Source organism: Pelodiscus sinensis, chromosome 1, assembly GCF_052426305.1.
Source record: "Pelodiscus sinensis isolate ZL-2025 chromosome 1, ASM5242630v1, whole genome shotgun sequence".
Taxonomy (NCBI): domain Eukaryota; kingdom Metazoa; phylum Chordata; order Testudines; family Trionychidae; genus Pelodiscus; species Pelodiscus sinensis.
Genome location: NC_143052.1, coordinates 314,931,148 through 314,950,464, shown reverse-complemented (window position 1 = coordinate 314,950,464; position 19,317 = coordinate 314,931,148). Strand labels below are relative to the sequence as shown.

Genomic DNA, 19,317 nt, shown 5'->3' with positions numbered 1-19,317 from the left:
CCTAAAAAAAAAAAATCATGCTCTCGTGAAAACGTGTTAAGTTGGCATGTGTTAAATGAGGAATTACGGTATAGCAGCCAGTTGGATCTTGTGTTTATGACCTTGTCTATAAAACATGGCAGTATGATCTAGTGTCTGGAGTCAATAAAACAGCCCTTTCATTCAGGGCAGGATTGCCTAATAATCAGAGTGAATAAAAGCACCCACTTCTGGGGTACCGTGTGGCCTATTGATTTGTTGGGGGAAATGGAGTACTATCTAGGGGTCTGTGGTGCCCAGGAGAGGCTGACTGGGGGCCTCCCTGAGTCCCTGGTGGTGGGGGAAGTGCTCACCACTGAGTCAGCAGGGATCCTCCCAAAACACACTGAATGGTTCCCTGGTTTACTCATTGGAGAAACGTCTAAATCCACTGGGCTGCTCCCTATTCTTTCTCCCTCAGCAGTGCTCCACAGTTCCCATGGGTTTCTCAAAGGGCATAGCTCCTGCCAGTGCGGTCTCTACTCAGGACGCATCAGGCAGCGTGGAGTCTGTAGCTTTGCATGCTGTGGCTCTGTAGTCGGGGCCTGTAGGAACTCCCTGAACACAGCCTGCAGTCTGTGTCCTCCTGCTTCAGCAACCTGCCTGGCCTGAGTTGGCGGGGTACTTCCTTTTATACTCTGCCTCCAGGCTGAGCATGCCCTGCAGAGATTTGAGGGGGTGGGACTTCCTCAGCCAGCAAAGCACAGTTAACTTTTTTGGGCCTGGGGCAGGGTAGGTACATCAGATGACATTCTCCCTTTAGGAACTTGCTGAAACTATCTCAGTAGTTTATGATCAGGGCTCGCCAAGCGGCGGCGAGCCCCGCTCGCCAGCTGCTCAGTTCTGCGCTCTGTGCACGCGCGGATCACTCTGCGCTGGCTCTTCCGGGGTGTACTCTACTCACCACAGGTGAGTAGATGACATTGTTTGTCGAGCCCTGTTTATGATGATGAGGCAATGTTGGCTGCTACTCCTTGGGTGACCTCTGGTGGAAAGCTGCAGCGGTGTTCTCTTTCAGGCAGAAACTTGTCAGTTTTCACCACTGAGTCTTCTTGTTTTTGTCATAATTTACATTTTAAGGGAAGAAGAGATGGTATTTGGTGGGAATGAGAGCCAAGTTTCAGTTTTGTTCCTTGTTTACAACATTGACAGAATAAGATAAAGAGAAAAAAATGATTAATTTTATTTTATTTCTCTGCTTTTAATGTCAGATTCTGTTGTATTCTTCTTGATTAGTATTTGGTCTACATTTAAAAATTAGGTTGACATAGCTTCAGCATGCAGGCATATGAAGAATCCATGCCCCTGAGCACTGCAGCTATGCCATCCTAAATCCCTGGTGTAGACATAGCTAGGCCAACAGAAAAATGTCTGTCAGCCTAACTACTATGACTCAGGAAAGTGCAGAAACAAGAACACCACTTCTTGTGATATTTTCCCTATTAGAACATGGGTGGGCAAATACAGTTCGTGGGCTGGATCTAGTACACAAGGGTTAGCCACTAGTGAGCCACCACCACTATATTTACCTTCAGAGCCACAGTTACAGGCAATCACAGCTGCCGTTGGCTGTAGGTCAACATTCCCAGCCAATGGGAGAGGGGGAACAGTGTCCCAGTCTGCGCTGCTTCCCTCCACCCCCATTGACCAGGAGCGCAGCTCCTATTGGCCATGGATCACCGATCACCCTTATCTTTGGCCATGGAGATAAATACAGTGGTAGAGACCTACCAGGGGCTAACCCTGGTGAACCGTCACTGTGTTGTTTGCCACCCCTGTATTAGAGTAACATATTTAACTCATTAACATCTCTGTACACAGATAGAAAGCCAAACATCCAGAATATATTCTCCAGGATGCAGTTCTGTCTCTATTAAATGGCAACAGTTTGACTCAAATGCACCAGAGCCATTGCAAGCTCCTACTCAAATACAGTCTTTGTTTAACAATGAAAGACTTCTTGTCTATGGATTTATCCCACATTGTACTCAGGTAAGGAATGATACAAAGAAGCATGGTCTTTTGGGGGTGAGTAAAAAATTAATACATAATAGATTATAATGCTTCCTAATCTTGATTGCTGAGATAAATTTTGTGTGACTTTCTGGCTTAAAAATATTATTTAAAAGCCATCACTGTGCCTGGCCTTGTAAGAAATATGGAGAAAAAAGGTGGTCCCTGCCTCCAGGAACATACAATCTTACCTACAGTCTGTACTAGGAGAATAACCAATTCCGGACAATGATCTTCCTAAATACTTACATGGCCTCCGTTACCAGAGTATCTGAGTGCAACACAGTCTTTAACATAGTTATCTTCACAACACCCCTATAATGCAGAGAAGTAAAATTATGACCATTTTATGACGTAAATGACCTAGAAAGTCTTTTCTGGAGGAGGGATTTGAACCCAGGTCTCTTAATTTTTAAGCTAGTACCATAACTCAGTGGGTTTCAAACTTTTTTCTCATGACCTAGTTGAATAAAATTATTGATGCCTTTTACCCAGCATAATTATATCTTTTAACTAGAGTTCCAGCTTCATGGCAGGACTGCAGGGATGATGGTTTTGGGTTGACGGAGGGTGCAGCGGGATGAAGGCTTTGCCTAGGGGTGGGGCCAGAGATGAGGGGATTGGGGTGCCGGATAGGGGGTAGGGCAGAGGGGTTCAGTACTGCATGTGGGTAGGGACTCTGGGATGGGGCATAAGGGTGGGGTGCAAGGGGTGTGGGCTCTGTCTGGGGGTGAAGGCTATGGGATGGTGCTGGAGATGAGGTGTTTTGGATTCAGGAAGGGTTTCTGGGTTTGGGGGGGGCTCAGGTTGGGGACAGTGATTGTTGGGGTTTAAACTCCCGGTCAATGATGCAGTGGGATGGTAAGGCAAGGCTTCTTGCCTGTTCTTCCACAGCGGACTGCACTGCACCCTGGAAGTGGCCAGCAGCAGGACCAGCTCCACAGGCTGCCCCCATCCCAGGCTCTGGCTCCACACTCCCATTGGCCGATTCCTAGTATGTCTCCTGGCATTGCTGAGCAAAAATGGACAGAGCTCATTTTAGGCTTGTTTTGAAAGGGGATTGGCTTCGTTTCTTGGCTTGTTTTGCTTTTTTATCTTGTGAGAGTTGACTACTCACCTCCACCTAGGAGCTGGACCCTCTGCTGACTCCTTCCATGGCACAGTGTGGTCCAGGACAGGCAGGAAGCTGGCCTTAGTACCCCCGCTTGTCACCCTGTTACTTTACAGAAAGGTGACCCAATGCCTGTCTTTCCACAACCCAGTACTGGATCTGGACTCGTACTTTGAAAATCACCATTCTAGGGCATAGCATCCAGGAAGCCAACCCCCAAAAGGGAGCAAAATTCCAAATAAATCTGTCTTTCTCTGTGTAAAAGTTTTACACAGTGAAAGTTCATTCAGGTGAGCCCCCTTTATCAAAGAAAGAAGGATGAGTACGCTGGTTGTTCCCCTCAGGTAACATTATTTACACTGGGCTTGATAGTAAACAAAAGTGTCTTTATTAAGTACAAACAGTAGGATTTCATAGAATCATAAAACACTAGAACTGGAAGGGATCTCGAGAGATCATCAAGTCCCAAGCACCATCTAGATCATCCCTGACAGGTGTCTGTTTAACCTGCTCTTAAATATGTCTGGTGATGGAGATTCCACAGCCCTCCTAAGCAATTTATTGCAGTATTTAACCACCTTGACAGGAACTTTTTCCTAATGTCCAACCTAAACCTCCCTTGCTGCAATTTAAGCCCATTGCTTCTTGTCCTCTCATAAGAGGCCAAGGAGAACAAATTTTCTCCCTCCTCCTTTTAACACCCTTTTAGATACTTGAAAACTGCTATCACGTCTCCTCTCAGTCTTCTCTTTTCTAAAATAAACAAGCCCAGTTTTTTCAGTCTTCTCTTATAGCTCATGTTTTCTAGACCTTTAATCATTCTTGTTGCTCTTCTCTGGACTTTCTCCAATTTCTCCACATCTTTCTTGAAATGTGGTGCCCAGAACTGGATACAATACACCAACTGAGGCCTAATCAGTGCAGAGTAGAGTGGAAGAATGACTTTTCATGTCTTGCTGACAACACTTCTGTTAATGCATCCCAGAATCATGTTTGCTTTGTTTGCAACAATGTCACACTGTCAGCCAGTGGTCAGGGCAATGTGTGTGTGTGTGTGTGTGTGTGTGTGTGTGTGTGTGTGTGTGTGTGTGTGTGTGTGTGTATGTTACACCCGAGTCTTCAACTGCTGGGATGCAAGGTCCCGTTGCAGCGGGCAGCCTAGGAAAGGCTGACGGCCACCCCGGAAAGTTTAACATCTGTGTCTTTGACCGCTAGGACTGGGGTCCCTTCGCGGCGGGCAGCCAACAGGCTGACAGACGCCCCAGAGTTTGCAGGGAGAGCTTATTACACCCATGTCTTTAGCTGCTAGGACCCAGGTCCCGTCACAGCGGGCAGCCTAGGGAAGGCTGACGGATGCCCCTATGGATCTGTCCCCTGGAGACGACACGATCCAAATGCCCAGCTCTGCCTGCGTCTGCTCCCTATGACCGGCTGGAGTTCTTTTAAATTGTGCTTGGTTCTGTTGCAGCAACTGAAGGAGTCAGGTTAAAGCTTAAACAGTTACAGGTTTATTAAAGAAGCTTATAAATCATATGGTTACAATGGCTATTGCTCTATTTCTTAACTGCTAGCAAATATAGATCTTAAAAAATGGTTACAAAGAAAATAAAGATAGCTTTGTTTGATAGGATATCAGATTGGTTTGACATGATTTGTTCTTTACAAATCCATGCTGGCTGTTTCCTATCATCTTATTATGTTTCAGATATTTGCAGATCAATTCCTTAATTATTTGCTCCATTATCTTCCCTGGCACAGAAGTTAAACTGACTGGCACGGAAGTTAATGTGACTGTAGTATCCTGGGTTGTTCTGATTTCCCTTTTTATAGATGGGTACCATATTTGCCCTTTTTCAGTCCTCTGGAATCTCTCCCAACTTCCTTGATTTTTCAAAGATGTAAGCTCAAGGCTCAGATGCATCCTAGAGTTGATAGAGGAGGTATTTCATCAGGCCCTGGTGACTTGAAGGCATCTAACTTTTTAAAGTAATGTAAAACTTCTTTTTTATTTTAACTTCTAAACCTACCCCATTTCCACTAGCAAACTGAAACAAAGACGTCATTAAGAACCTCTGCCATTTCCAAGTTTCCTGTTATTGTTTCTCCCTCTTCACTGAGGAATGGGCTTACCCTGTCCTTGGTCTTCCTATTGCTTCTAATATATTTGTAGAATGTCTTCTTGTTACCCTTTATGTCTCTAGCTAGATTTAGCTCATTTTGTGCCTTTGCCTTTCTAATCTTGCCCCTGCATACCAGTGTTGTTTGCTTATATTCATCCTTTATAATTTAACCTGGTTTCCACTTTTTATTACTCCTTTTTATTTTTAGATCATGTAAGTTCTCCTGGTTGATCCAAGGCGGTCTCCTGCCATACTTTCTATCTTTCCTATGCAGTGGAATAGCTTGCTTTTGGGCCCTTAATAATGTCCCTTTAAAAAACTGCCAGATCTCTTCAGTTGTTTTTCTTCTTAGTCTTGCTTCTCATGGGACCTTACCTATCAGCCTCCGAGTTTACTATAATCTGCCTTCCTAAAATCCATTGTCTCTATTTTGCTGTTCTCCATTCTACCATGCCTTAGAATCATGAGCTCTGTGATTTCATTTTCACTTTCACCCAAGCTGCCTTCCACTTTCACATTTTCAACCAGTTCCTCCCTATTTGTTAAAATCAATCAAGAACAGCTTCCTCCCAGTAGCTTTCTCAACATTCTGAAATAAAAAATTGTCTCCAATGCAGTCCAAGAACTTTTAAGTGGTTGCAAGTGAAAACAGACAGATCAAAGTAAATTACAGAATTTTAATGAAAATAAATCACATAGCTAATTCTCATATACTGAAACTTACTGCAAACAGTTTCTCACCCTAAAAGCTGTTCTTATTTCAGGTAAGCCTTCAAGTCAAAGATGATCTTTTACTCTGTCTTGGGTCTCCAGTTGTCTTTGTTCCCAAGCCAGCCGAAGACAAAGGGAATGATAGCTTCTCATTGCTTAAATTGACTTTCCCCTGGACACTTATCCTTTGTTCTCCAGTCCCCCTTCCATGGAAAATTGTCTGGTTAAAATGGAATTCTAGTACCAGGTGGTATGATCACAAGTCTTACCTGTCCAATCACCCTTGGACTTATAGGACAATTTGTTCACAAATCATTGGCTACGTCTAGACTGGCATGATTTTCCGGAAATGCTTTTAACGGAAAAGTTTTCCGTTAAAAGCATTTTCAGAACAGAGCGTCTAGATTGGCATGGATGCTTTTCCGCAAAAGCACTCGACGCGCAATCTCGACGCGCTTTTCTGCAAAAAAGCCCCAATTGCCATTTTCGCAATCAGGGCTTTTTTGCGGAAAACAAATCTGAGCTGTCTATGCTGGCCCTTTTGCACAAAAGTTTTGCACAAAAGGACTTTTGCCTGAACGGGAGCAGCATAGTATTTCTGCAAGAAGCACTGATTTCTTACAGTAAGAAGTCAGTGCTTTTGCGGAAATTCAAGCAGCCAGTGTAGACAGCTGGCAAGTTTTTCCGGAAAAGTGGCTGATTTTCCAGAAAAACTGGCCAGTCTAGACACAGCCATCAAGTTGACCACTCAATCGTTAAGGCTTCCGAATCACCATTAGCACATTTAAAATGATAAACAATCTCATACTTCATAGTTCTAATTGTACATACAAGAATGATACATGCACCAAAATAAGCTATACAGATCCAGCAGATTATAACATTAAAATGTATAGATTACATGAGGTATTTTGTCCAAAGCATCTTCAAATTCTGCATATTTACATTCACAAGCCAGTTTCCTAAAGCATGGGGATGGGAAGTGTCACACTCTCAAGCCCCCTTCTAGCACACACACAGGTAGGGACACTCCCACCTGTCGAATCATGCAATAAGCTTAGGAGGACTCGGATCAAGGAATTGCCCAGCACTCAGGTGCGTACACTCTCTGGAATGTAAACTCAAAATTATATTGTCCTACATTGTATAGAGATCTATGCAACATACCCCCCTCATGAAATTTGCCCCTACCTTCGATGTGAAGGAAGATATGCACAACTTCCCTTTCCCCCAATTATGAATTGCACAAACTGGGTTTAGAATAGCCCAAAAGCACATTTATTCACTACAAAAGGTGAATTTTAAGTGATTATAAGGCAGAAGTGGACAAAATGCAACCTGTGGGTGAGATCCAGCCCACCAAATATTTGGATTCGTCCCACTATGAGCCTCCAGGCTGCTAATGTCCTGCAACCCAGTGGAGCACTCAAACAAGCTGCCTGCCTACTGCGGTCCCACAAGCTGCTCAAAGTGGCTGTGTGCTAGGGAAGGCATGTCTCTGTGCATTGCTTGGCTGGGGAGAGGCAGTTCTGGACAATGGGAGCTGCAGAGGCAGTGCTTGTGGACACAGGCAGCATGCAAAGACACGCTGTCCCATTTGCCCCCAGCCAAGGGGTATGCAGAGACATGTTTTCCCAGCAGCTGGCCCTAGGACACTGCCTCCTCCTTGCACCTAAACATTCTCCCAGACCCTGCACTCCCTCTTGCCCTGCCCCAGGTTACAACCCCCTTCTGCATCCAAACTCCCTCCCAGGCCCCACAACCTTCTCCAATAATATTGCAGAAAAGTGTGGCCCATGACCACTTACAAATTCTTGGAATGGTGCCCCCTCAGAAATTATTGCACACTCCTGTTAAAAGGGCTAGTAAACTCAACCAAACAGATTACTGAGCAAATAAAACAAAACATGCAAATGAGGCTGTATACATTAAAGAAATTAGCTACAAATATTAATTTCTCATCCTAAATGTCATTTCATGTAGATTGCAGAGTTTCTTGAAGGTAAACTGCATGGCTTGCAGCTTAAATCTCCAGGTATCTGCTTTGCAGGTTGATCTTTCGTGGCTGGGTTCCGCCCTGTTCTCCCTGCCCCCTAGCTTAGTTCTTTTGTTTCTTTAGGTGTTTTTAGCAGTCTTCCTGCTTGGGCAGGATGGCAATGGAGAAGAACCAAGATTAACTCACTCCCCAGCCTTAAATAGAATGTACATATCATGGAAATCTTTTGTTTGCTAGTTTGATTCCCCCACCTTCCAGGGAAAGAATATCTGCATCAGGTGACATGATCACATGACCTTGCAATGTCAAAGCAGCATCCCAAGAAAATTCTCAGGAAGGAGAGCGATTAGTATAATCACAGTCCTATTGTCCTTGCTATTGGCCCATCGAGGCTGAATGCCTACCGTCTGGTGGATGTTCCAAAGGTGCAAGCACTTGTAATCGACACAGGGTCCATATACCTAATTCCATTTAAAGAAGTGATATATGCATACAAATAGGATAATCACATTGAGTAAAATAATCTTTCCAATGAGATCTCACATGACCCATCTTGCATAAAACATATTATTTAAGCCATATTCATATAATAATATTTTCATGAAGAGTAGGGGGTGTAATGGCACATAATCTTCTCAGCAAAGATGGCATATGTGATATCCATGTAATTATGATTAAATACGTTCAGGATTCAATTTTTGTGACTCTTCTCTCTAGATTCTTGTGTGTATCATGGAATATATTTATAAAGATATGCATCTGATCACTCACATCTCAAATTTTATTCGCATTTCTGGAAACTTGAGCATCACTGCAGAAATGCTGATAGCAAAGAATAGTAGGGAAAAATCAGAGGAATATTTTTCTTATTTCTTTCAGGCCACTTTAAATGCACTAATAAATGACCAAGAATTGCAAGCAATGATCTCAACCACTGAATTACAGAAGACAACAGGAACAGTGAGTCAGGCCAACGTTATTTATACAGATCGTTTTACATGTTGCTTTAAAACCGCACATACCCCTGTCTTCAACATTTTTGCTTCTGCTGTTTTAATAAAGAACCTTAGCCTCATATGAAAGAAGCTTTTAAAAAGGCAACTGACCCATGTGGGATAAATGAGCCAATTTCCTCCATGCTTGCTGACCCAGACTGACTTAGAAAGTATAAAGTTACCTGTGCGAGAGGTGGTTCTTCTCATTTTAGGAATTTGTTGGGGCTGCCTCGGTAGTTTCAGATGTTGGTGTGATGTTTACTGGGGATGATGCAGCAGCATTTGCTTTGCATTTTGGAAAAATTCTAAGAGCCGAGGCTTGGGCTACACTACACAATTCGGTGGATATAAGCTGTCTTGAGTCAACCTGATTATGTTTGTACACACTAAAGAAGGGATGGGCAAAATTTTTTGACCAGAGATCACTTCAGAAATTTTTTAAGTGGCTCCAGGCCCGCCCCAGAAGGGGAGGGGCCTCAGGCAGAAGGGGCAGGGCCAGAACACTTCAATGCTTCCATGTCTACAGACTCTGATTGGTCTAGGGGTGGGGAAGTGCATGAAATCTTTGCCCCTGCCCCTGCCCCTCCCAGAGAGACCCGCCAGCTGTTCTGAACAGCTGGTGGTTCCCTCTGGGCACCTGCCCCCCTGGCAGTGGGAGGAGACTTTGTGTGCTTCTTCTCATGCCCCCTGGTCAATCATGGCTTGGGGGCAGGGGGAACATGCGAAGTCTGCCCCCGCCCTGCAAGAGAAAGCCTTGCTAAGAGTCACCTGCCAACTGAGCAGCAACTGGCAGTTGATTCTAAGTGCTGAGCCCCTTGCTGGGTGGGAGGAGACTTCGCACGCTCCCCCGCCTCCATGCCAATCACAGCTTGCGGGCGAGAGGAGCACGCAAAATCTCCTCCCACCCTGCCCCCATCCTGCAAGGAGCATGTGGTGCTTTTAAGCACTGTGCACTCTTTGCAGGGCATGGGCAGGGTGAGAGAAGACGTTGTGTTCTTCCCCCTGCTCCCACGCCCTGATTGGCCTGAGGGTGGGGGGGGGCACAAAGTCTCTCGCTCCCTGCCCTCCAGCACGTGGCACTTAGTCAACCTCTAGGGTTGACTCTAAGCATCATGTCCTCCCTAGTCCCGAGGCCCTGATTGGCCTGGGCACAGGAGAGTGGCAGGACCTCCTCAGGCCAGATCAACCTGCTTGGTGGGCCAGATTTGGCCCAAGAAGGCCCTTTTACCCTGCACTATAGCCTTGTTCCACCAATATAAGTGCCCTACTACAATGACATAGTTCCGCTCCACAAGAGACATAAGGCTTACGTCAGTGTAGCTCCAGCAATGGGGAAGCTGGTGACGCACCTCCAGTGTCTGTAGACATTGTGTTACTAGCATCGGCTGTTGGCTGTCTTTTCAGTTTCAGGCCGGGGGGGGGAGGGGGGAGGAGGCTGTGCTAGAACTGTGAAATTGACAGAAAAGCTGGATAGCTAAAGCCTGGTTCCCCCACTGGGCTGTGCCCACGAGGGTCTCTGCTTAGGGATGTGAGAAGCCGGGTGAGGAGGAAAAGAGCTGAGAGCCTAGGAGGGATAGCTGGGTTCCTCATGGGGAGCTGTACAGAGCTGAGAGTCCTGGCTTTCAGTGCCTCCTCCCCACTACCCCTCTTCATTCAGAGGAAGTTCTAATACGTCAAATGGAAATTTTTAAATGCAAGTTTTTAGATTGGTGATCATTTGAACTTGTCTTTTTTTCCTTAATGTAGCTGCTCCACAAACTCACAGCAAGAGCCCTCATTAGGGACTATGAAAACGGGATACTTCATGAAAATGAAACAGAACATGAGGTTTGTCATTCTGAAGATAGGAATATGAACTAGGAATCTCTGTTTTATTTCAGTTTATGTTTAAAACGAGAACAGTTAAAGGGATTCAGTGAGAAGAGATGGGAAGAGAAGAAGTGGAGAGAATCTTTGACTTGGGAATGGAAATTAGAAGGTTACAATATGAATATCATGGGTTTTAAGGCCAGAATGGACTATTATGAGCATTTAATATGATGCTCAAGTGATAGATAACCCATCACATCCCTAGATGAATTCTACTTAGTGTCTGTTAAAGAGTTGTCCACTGTCAGAAATCTTTTACCTGTGTAGATACTTGTAGACAGTGATCAAGTCACTTCTTAACCTTCTCTTGGATAAGCCAAACAGACTGAATTTCTTAAGTCTCTCACTGGAAGGTATGTTTTCTACACCTCAGATCATTCTTGGAGCTGTTTTCTGAACACCTTCCAATTTTTCAACATTCAGTTAAACATCCGGTTATAGACATAAGACATGATCCTGTAAATCTTTACTTGTATGGGTGAAGGCCTGATCCTGCAAACTGTACTCATCTGAGTAGTCCCACTAGGTAGTTCGGACTAGGCTTCCTAGGCTTCCACGAGGAGTAACGGTAGTTCGGAATAGGAAGCCTAGTTCGAACTACCTAGTCCGTGCCGCGTGTAGCTGCGCGGCACGGAGTCCGCACTAGCGGACATTTAAAAATGGCGGCGCCCGGCAATATGCAAATGAAGCCCGGGAAATTCAAATCCCGGGCTTCATTTGCAACTCCGGTTGCCTACATTACCACCCTAGTTCGAACTAGGGTGGTAGTGTAGACATACCCTATGTGAGAAAAGTTTGCAAGAGTCAGTACCAAGCTCTGGAGTCAGAGTGGTGGAAAAACATAGTACATGTTGAACCTCCCAGATCCAGGACTCTGTGGTCCAGCAACCTCTGTGGTCTGGCAGGACCAGGGGGTGTTACTGGACCAAATAGCCATGAAGCAACACCGGGGTTGAGGAGCCCCGCTGTGCCAGGCAGCATCTGGGGAACCCCCACCCTGGCTCGGAACCCCTGGCATTAATGAATCCAGGTGGTGGCTGGGGAACCCTAATCCCAACCAGGGAATTCCCAGAGTCAGGGGGCCAGGTGGCGGCTGTGAGCTCCTCCTCGAGCTGGGGAACCCCCAGCATTAGCAGTGCCACGTGCCCAGGTGGCTTCATCCAGGAACCCTGGGAAACCCCCAGTGGCAGCAGGGCTGGGAAGACCAGGCAGCCTCCACCAGGAAGCCCTGGTTGAAGTGGATCTGGTGGAGGCGAGCAGGCTGGAATCCCCAGCGGCAGTGGGGCAGCCCCAGCAGTGGGGCAAGGTGGCTGGACGGCCCTGGCTGGGGAACCCAGAGGGCAGCAGGGTTGGTGTGGCAATGGGACTGGCAGCAGCCAAGTGGTCCTCACTGGTAACCCCAAGAAACTCTGGGGAAGCAAGTGAGCAGCAAGGAGGGGAGCCATGCTGGGCTAGCTTTAGTGGGGCCAGTGGCAGGGCAGTGAGCCACAGGGAGAGGAGCACAGGAGCAGGGCAGCCAGCAGGGGAGCACTGACCACCTCTGGTCTGGCAAACTCCCTGGTCCGGGACAGCTCTCGTCCCAAGGGTGCTGGACCAGGGAGGTGCAACTTGTAGTGGTACTTTTCAACATGCTGCCCACAAAATAATGCCTATGTGAGTCTGTGTAATGTTGCATCACAGTAAATCAGGCAGGTGTTTAAAATTGTTTAGAGCTCCACTGGTCTCCTGAGATTGTCTCCCCTGTTCCCCATCACTAGGACTTGAATATGCCCGTATGCTCTTCTAGGCAAATTGGAGTTGACTGGGAGGAATAAATAAGTGATGGTATCTTCCAAATATCATCATCTTGAGGCATCAAAGTGAGACAGTTATTTCACAGATTGTAAATTTTGCACATTTGTGACTCTCCCATACTACTTCCTTACAAATAGTTAACTATATTGGCATTTAAATTATCATCATTGGGCATTTGAGGTAACACCTCACTCAAGTGAGTGGGTAAGAGGCCAGTAGCTCTGAAAACTTACAGGCCAATCTCACCTTTCAGAGCTAGGTCCATGCTCTGTATAGCAACAGAAATCTCCATACCAATTACACCCAGGTCACATTTTTGAGGTTTTCTTCATAGTCATAACAGTAGAGGTCCATGGTTTGAGGAGGCAAGCTCTGCCCAGCCCTACCTCTTCTGTGCCCACCAGAGCCCCGCCCCTCCCCAGTGTGGCCACTGCTGGCCCCTGCCCAGCTCTGCCTACTAATGTGGCTGCTGGCCTTTACCCTCTGCCCCAGGATCGCACCCCCAAACCAAGTTAGCACACCCCAGCCTTCCCTGGCCCTGGAGCTTCAAAGAGCTGGCTGGTGGTGCAGCCTCACCTCCCCCAGCCCTGGAGCTCCAGAAAGCTGTCAAGCAGCACGGCTCCAGCCTGCCCCAGTGCTCCGGAGAGCCTGACCCCAGATCTCTGGTGGGCAGTACTGCCTCAGCCTCCCTTGGCCCCAGAGTACTAGAGAGGAGTGCCGTGAGTCTGCCAGTGAGACCCCTAAGCAGGAAGCCAATCCCTCCACTGAGACACCAATCCTGATACCCAGCAACTAGAGTGGCCCCAGCACTGGGAGGACAGGCAGTTTAGCCCCCAGCCTGCCTACCCCAGCCTCTGCACTGCAACAGCAGGCTGACGGAGGGGATCGGGGGAGCTCTGATGAAGCACAGGCAGGGCCAGGTGAGGCAGTTTGGGGCTAGAGGCTTACTTTATTTTAATTAAATGAAAGTTGAGATTCTGGCAAACAAGGCTGTTTTTTTCAGAGAGGTCCCAGCGTGTTGCAATCTGCCTGTGATACGGGATGTTTCTGAGCCCGTGAGCATTTCCATTCCTGACTTGATACAAATGGTGCCCCATAGATTCAAGACATCGTGCTTTATTGGGAAGAGGGAAAGTTGTGCTGCTGATCTGCTGCCCTTTAGGTTTCAGTAATGCCTGTCACTGATCTAGGATCTGATAGTCATATGCCTGCACTGGAAGGAGATGGAAGCCCAAGACCATAGTAGCTAGTTTATACAGCCCTGACTGACTTCTGACTTAGGCCATTCCAGTGCCATTTTTCTTTAAGAATTACCATTTCCAGTTTCCTCTTCCACAGTACAAGTGAATAAATTGCAAGTAGCTCAGGGTATGTCCACACTAGATCGTTAGTTCGAGCTAGGTAGGGTAATGAGGGCAAGCGGAGTTACAAATGAAGCCCGGGATTTAAATATCCTGGGCTTCATTTGCATGTTTCCGGGCATCACCATTTTTAAATCCCCCTTAGTCTGAACTCCGTGCCCACAGCCCACAGAGTAGGTAGTTCGAATTAAAAATCCTAATTGGAACTACTGTTACTCCTCATGGAATGAGCCCCTCTCCCTTCAGAACTTCTAAATAGGAAGCAGGGAATAAGGCATACAAACAGAAACATATAAGCCTTCTGTAGAAATAGTTGTGAGCTGAGCTTAATTATATGCCTGTATCCAGAGGGCATCAGAACATATTGAGTATATTCAGTTTTGACACTAGTATTTATTTTAGTTAATATCATTGTTTTCACATGAATGCTTTCTTTTTAAACATATCTTGTTAATATATAACACTCTAGATGAAGAAACATACTTTGAAAGTCCTGATTATTAATCTCAGCATGGAGAACTCCATCATAACCCAGTTTACAAGTTTTGTGGCAGTAGAGAAAAGGGTATGTGTTTCTATTGAATTATCCCATTCAGTTTGTGTCTCTCTAAAATGTCTTTAGAAAATAACTGAAAAGAAAAACAAATACTGTAATTCTTGTAAGAACTGTTAAAGCATACATTGCTTAATATTATCACAGTGAACAATTCTGGTTCTTTTTCAGAAGAACTAAAATTATTATTTTTGCAAAAGCTTATGTTGTTTGGTGCTTTTTGAATTAAGCTTTTTGACTTTCCTTATGAAGCTTCTTTTATAGCATATGTCATTGGAATACCTAGGCAACCAAACAAAATCCGTGTCTGTCCCACCCACTACCCTCCCTTGAACCAACACATAATCTATGTTTATTTTGGAGATATTTGCTTTTTTAATGATTTAGAAGCTGCAGATTTCTTTTTGTATCTGTGTACACATGTGGCAGAATTCAGAACTATGCAAGTATTCTCACTTTTAGACTGTATCTGTAGGCACAACTCCTATAAAGTCACCATCTTGTGTCCAGAATGAGCTTTTTGATCTAGCAGAATGGTTTTACCAAGTAGTACTGCAATTGTAATTGAAAGAAACTGTTTGGGCCCTGAGGAGCAAGGGCTGTGTTTTCCCATAAGTCTGTACAGCAACTAACATATTAGGCATTTTTATAATATAAGTAATACTGATAGTTGTTATAATTATTATTTATTATATATGAATACTAAAGAAAATAATCAATTGCCTATTATAGAATAATTATCTGAATGTCATGGAGAAAGCACTGAATAAACTGGGATAATTTAAGGAATTGAAGATATGTCCATGTTTTGCACAATTGCACTTCTACTTCATTTACAACAAAAAATAGGCTGGTGCAGATTTTGTTCATAGAAATAAATACTGTTTTGTTTGTGCTCTTTAAGAATGTTACATTAGGTAGATGTCATAGCATGTATAATATCTCTGCAATGCTATACAGTAGTTACTGGTGGAATTGTTGTCCCTTTCTTAGAAATGTCACTCCTTAAGCAGGCAAAGTTTTACTGTTAAGCTCTGTGCAGCTGTGACAGGGCTGGCCAGCCCCGCACTGAACAAGGGGGTGGAGAGCTCACCTATTGGGTAGAAAACGCCCCTCCCCTGCAGCCCTGCTGAGCATGCTCACAATGCAGCCCAGGTATAAAAGGCAGCAGGGCTGCTCAGTTGGGGTGGGCCGCTGGAGAAGAAGGAGATCCTCTCCAGACATAGGAGCCCCAGCCATTGCAACTGGAACAAGAGGCGCCAAACCAGTTACCCCCTGCCGCTGTTGTCTCCCCGATGAGCTAGACTGCAATGCCAGCTGCACTGTGCAGCCTCCCTAGAAGCTGTCGCTGCCCCAGCCACTGCTGTCTCCCAAGCCATGCCTGCCAACTGTGCTGCTGTAGCCAGACCTGCATCCACAGGTGGGACCGCTGTCGGCCTGGGTGAAGGGGTAGGAAGCAACCCACGGCGGGGATCAGGAAAGGCCCCAGCGGGCTCGGCAAGTTTCGGGGAGAACTCCCCACTGAGCCAGTGGTGGGAACCACCCACCACTGATAGGGCCCTCGGTTGGGGCCTGGTGGAAGGGAGGGCCCGAGCCCCCCTATCCCTTCCTCCCAGATCCCGGACGACAAGGGGATACCATAAAGGGCTAGGCCGCGGGGCCTGTATTCAAAGGACTAGGCCGCGGGGCCTGTATTCAAAGGACTAGGCCGCGGGGCCAGCAGTTAAAGGACCAGGCCTTAGGGTTGAAGGGGGTGGAGCTGGTGACCCCACCACAGCAGCACTCTATGTACTACCTCCTCTGCACTTGGCCGCTACTTCCCTAGCAGGAGACTAGTCAGAGCTTTCACTCTTCTGGCAGTTCTAGTCACTGACTTTCAGAAAATATAATCATCTCTGTTGATACTGTCTAGTAATGATCTTTATATAATACAGTTTTTAAAAACAAAGTGCCGTTCCACTAAGGCGCTGATTATTGTGAAATATCATAAATGATAGTTAAACTTAAACAGTATAAGATAGGTAGTATAAAAATCAAATAACATGTTAACTACATACTGGTTCCAAAAAGTTGTAAAAAATCTTTACCAAATACGTAATAAAGCACATCATGTATCTTGTACATAAATCAGAAAAAAAGAAATGTAAACATCATCTTCGTATGTTAGGATTCTGTACATTCATCTACCACAATCCAGACTTCTACATTACACTCTCATCGAAAAAATATTTTATTGTTGTATTGTATTATTTTATTATTTTTTATTTTTTATGTTTTATTTTCGTAATCTACAACATATTGATTTGCTTGGTTGATCTTAACCATTAGCTTGTATAAAGGAGTTGTGATGGGGAAGTGACAAATGAGTAACAGCTGACATCAAAAATTTTAAGGTGTCTGATCGATCTGCTTACTTGAAAGCAAAATAGAGGCTAATTTCTGAACTAAGTTACAGAAGATGTTTCTCCGAATACATCAAAGTGCATTGCCAATGTAGTGTGGAAGTCCATTTACTACCATCGTGTGTTATGATACAACAACCCTTAATACAGTCAGGGCATTATAATGTTACTTTTACTGTGTTTGTATATACCGAGCAATTTTCATACACTTAGGGTTGCCAGGTGTCCAGTTTTCGCTGCCTCTGTCCGGTAAAAAAACCCAGAAAATACCGGACATGTAAAATGTCTGGTATTTTCTGTTTTTCTCAGACAGAAGGCCAGTGGGGATATTCTTCTCCTGCCACGTCTGGCAGGATAGAAGGAGCAGGGAGTGTGGCGATTTAAAGGTGCAGTGACCTTTTTTTTTTTTTTTGCTTACAACTATTTTTTTCCCGCCATGTTTGGTATTTTTTTTTAAAGTATCTGGCAACCTTACATATACTGAATGCACCTCCTTTGTATAGTCCTCACCGATTTTACCCCTCATTTAACTCTCAGCCTTACATTGTTTGACAGAGAAGGAATCTCTGGCATAACAAGCATCACTTTTAAAGATCATAATACAATTAAAAACCGCTCTCTAATCTGTAATTCTGTTACATTTCAATGTAGGATATTACTGAAGTTCAGCACTCTGGTGTTCCAAACATTCCCGAACTTATAGCTAAGGAAGATACAGACTTTTTACCCTACATGGACTGGGAGCCTAAGACATCTGAGCATGGACTCCAGTCTCTAACCAGAGCAGTGGGATTCAGCAGATGTGAATCAGTAAATGAGCTTTATGTGTTCCTGTTTTTTTTTTTTTATTCTGGATGCAATTAATTATATAAATTTGTGTTTTCCAACCAGTTATACTTCTAATAGTAACTCCATGTTATATTTCCCTAGGCCACCACTGCGACTTTCCTGTCTGGCCAGCTGGGGGAAGGAGGGGATAGCACTGACAATGCACAGGAATTAAGAGTCGCGCTCTTTTCATCAGCAGCCTCCCACAGTCCCAAGAGAGACACTGCAGTGCTTAATCTCTTTGACTGGCGAGCTGAGACCAGGATTCACTGTTTGGAGCATGAGCAGGTATGTGAGATTCAAACATCTGAAATTCAAACATCTACGATGGGTGCTGCTGTGAATTAAAAAAAAAAGGCAAATTAATTTTCACTGATCCTTAGCTCTGGATGACCAATCTGATTTAATTTTTTCTCCCCCGTCTCAACTAGCTGGTGCCCCCTCATTGGATTCTTTTTCTAACAAAACACAGGTGGCAGTATAGAGCTGGAAACTGAGGGAATGTAAGTAGGAGGACTTCTCACTCCTCTTCTGCTAGCAGACTCAGCCCTTGACCCCCAACTGAGGCCAGGCCTACACTACAGGGGAAGGTCAAATCAAGATACACAACTCCAGCTATATTAATCACATAGCAACTGATGGTGACGTACCTTGTTTTGAGTTTCTGTGGTATCCCCGCAGAGGAGGAATTTCTGGCATAGCAAGCATCACTTTTAAAGATCACAGTAAAATTAAAGACCAGTCTCTAGTTTGGAATTCTGTTGCATTTCAATGTAGAATGTTAATGACGTTCAGCATCTTGGTGTTCCAAACATTATGGAACCTATGGCGCCAGAACACTTAGACTTTTTATCTCACATGGACTGCGAGCCTAAGACACCTGGGCTTGAATACATGTCTTCTAACAGAGCCACGGGATTTGGTAAATGTGACTCGATAAATGTGCTTAGCATGTTTTTATTGTGAACGTTTTTTGCATTTTCCCCGGTTGTGGTAGTAGATGGCATATAACTGGTGTGGCCACACTTTGACTCATGAGCCACATGTGGCTCTTTAACCATTGAAGTGTGCTTTGTAGAGCACCCCAACGCCACACCATTCTTCACCTACCAGACAGTGGAGAGGATTAAGACCACTACCTTACTGCAAGGTAATACAGTGGGGATTCTCCCAAGAGTGTGGGTGGGTGGTCTTCGGGCTTCAGCTCTGCAGGGCATGCCTACCAGGGCGCAGGGCTTCAACAGGAACAGGGCTGAAACCCCAAAGCTCCCAGCAGGTGTGCGCTGGCTCTCATAGTCCTGAAGATTGTTGCATGTGACTCAGAGGTCCAATAAGTTTGGCAACCCCTTGTATAGAAGGTAACAGTTGATAGTTGTTTATAAAGTCTGCTGCATTTCTTATTATTCTGGATACAATTAATTGCACAAATGTTTGTGTGAAATGCAATAAATCAGCAGACTCTCCCAAAGCAAGGCAAGGTACATGAAAGGTGTTGTGGCACCAGGCCCCATTACAGCAGTGATCTGTGAGAGAGAAGAGGATGCTA

General features: G+C 45.1%; 1 protein-coding gene across 1 annotated transcript in view; it reads left to right on the top strand.

Annotated features, from left to right (window-relative positions):
• Positions 1–19,317, top strand: part of LOC149525866 (protein mono-ADP-ribosyltransferase PARP4-like) — an 82,735-nt gene that overhangs the window by 47,236 nt on the left and 16,182 nt on the right. The window contains exons 25-30 of the mRNA XM_089775611.1: positions 1,840–2,010; positions 8,849–8,929; positions 10,711–10,791; positions 14,458–14,553; positions 17,595–17,753; positions 17,874–18,059. Coding sequence (XP_089631737.1) covers positions 1,840–2,010; positions 8,849–8,929; positions 10,711–10,791; positions 14,458–14,553; positions 17,595–17,753; positions 17,874–18,059 — 774 coding nt within the window. The remainder of the gene's footprint in view (positions 1–1,839; positions 2,011–8,848; positions 8,930–10,710; positions 10,792–14,457; positions 14,554–17,594; positions 17,754–17,873; positions 18,060–19,317) is intronic.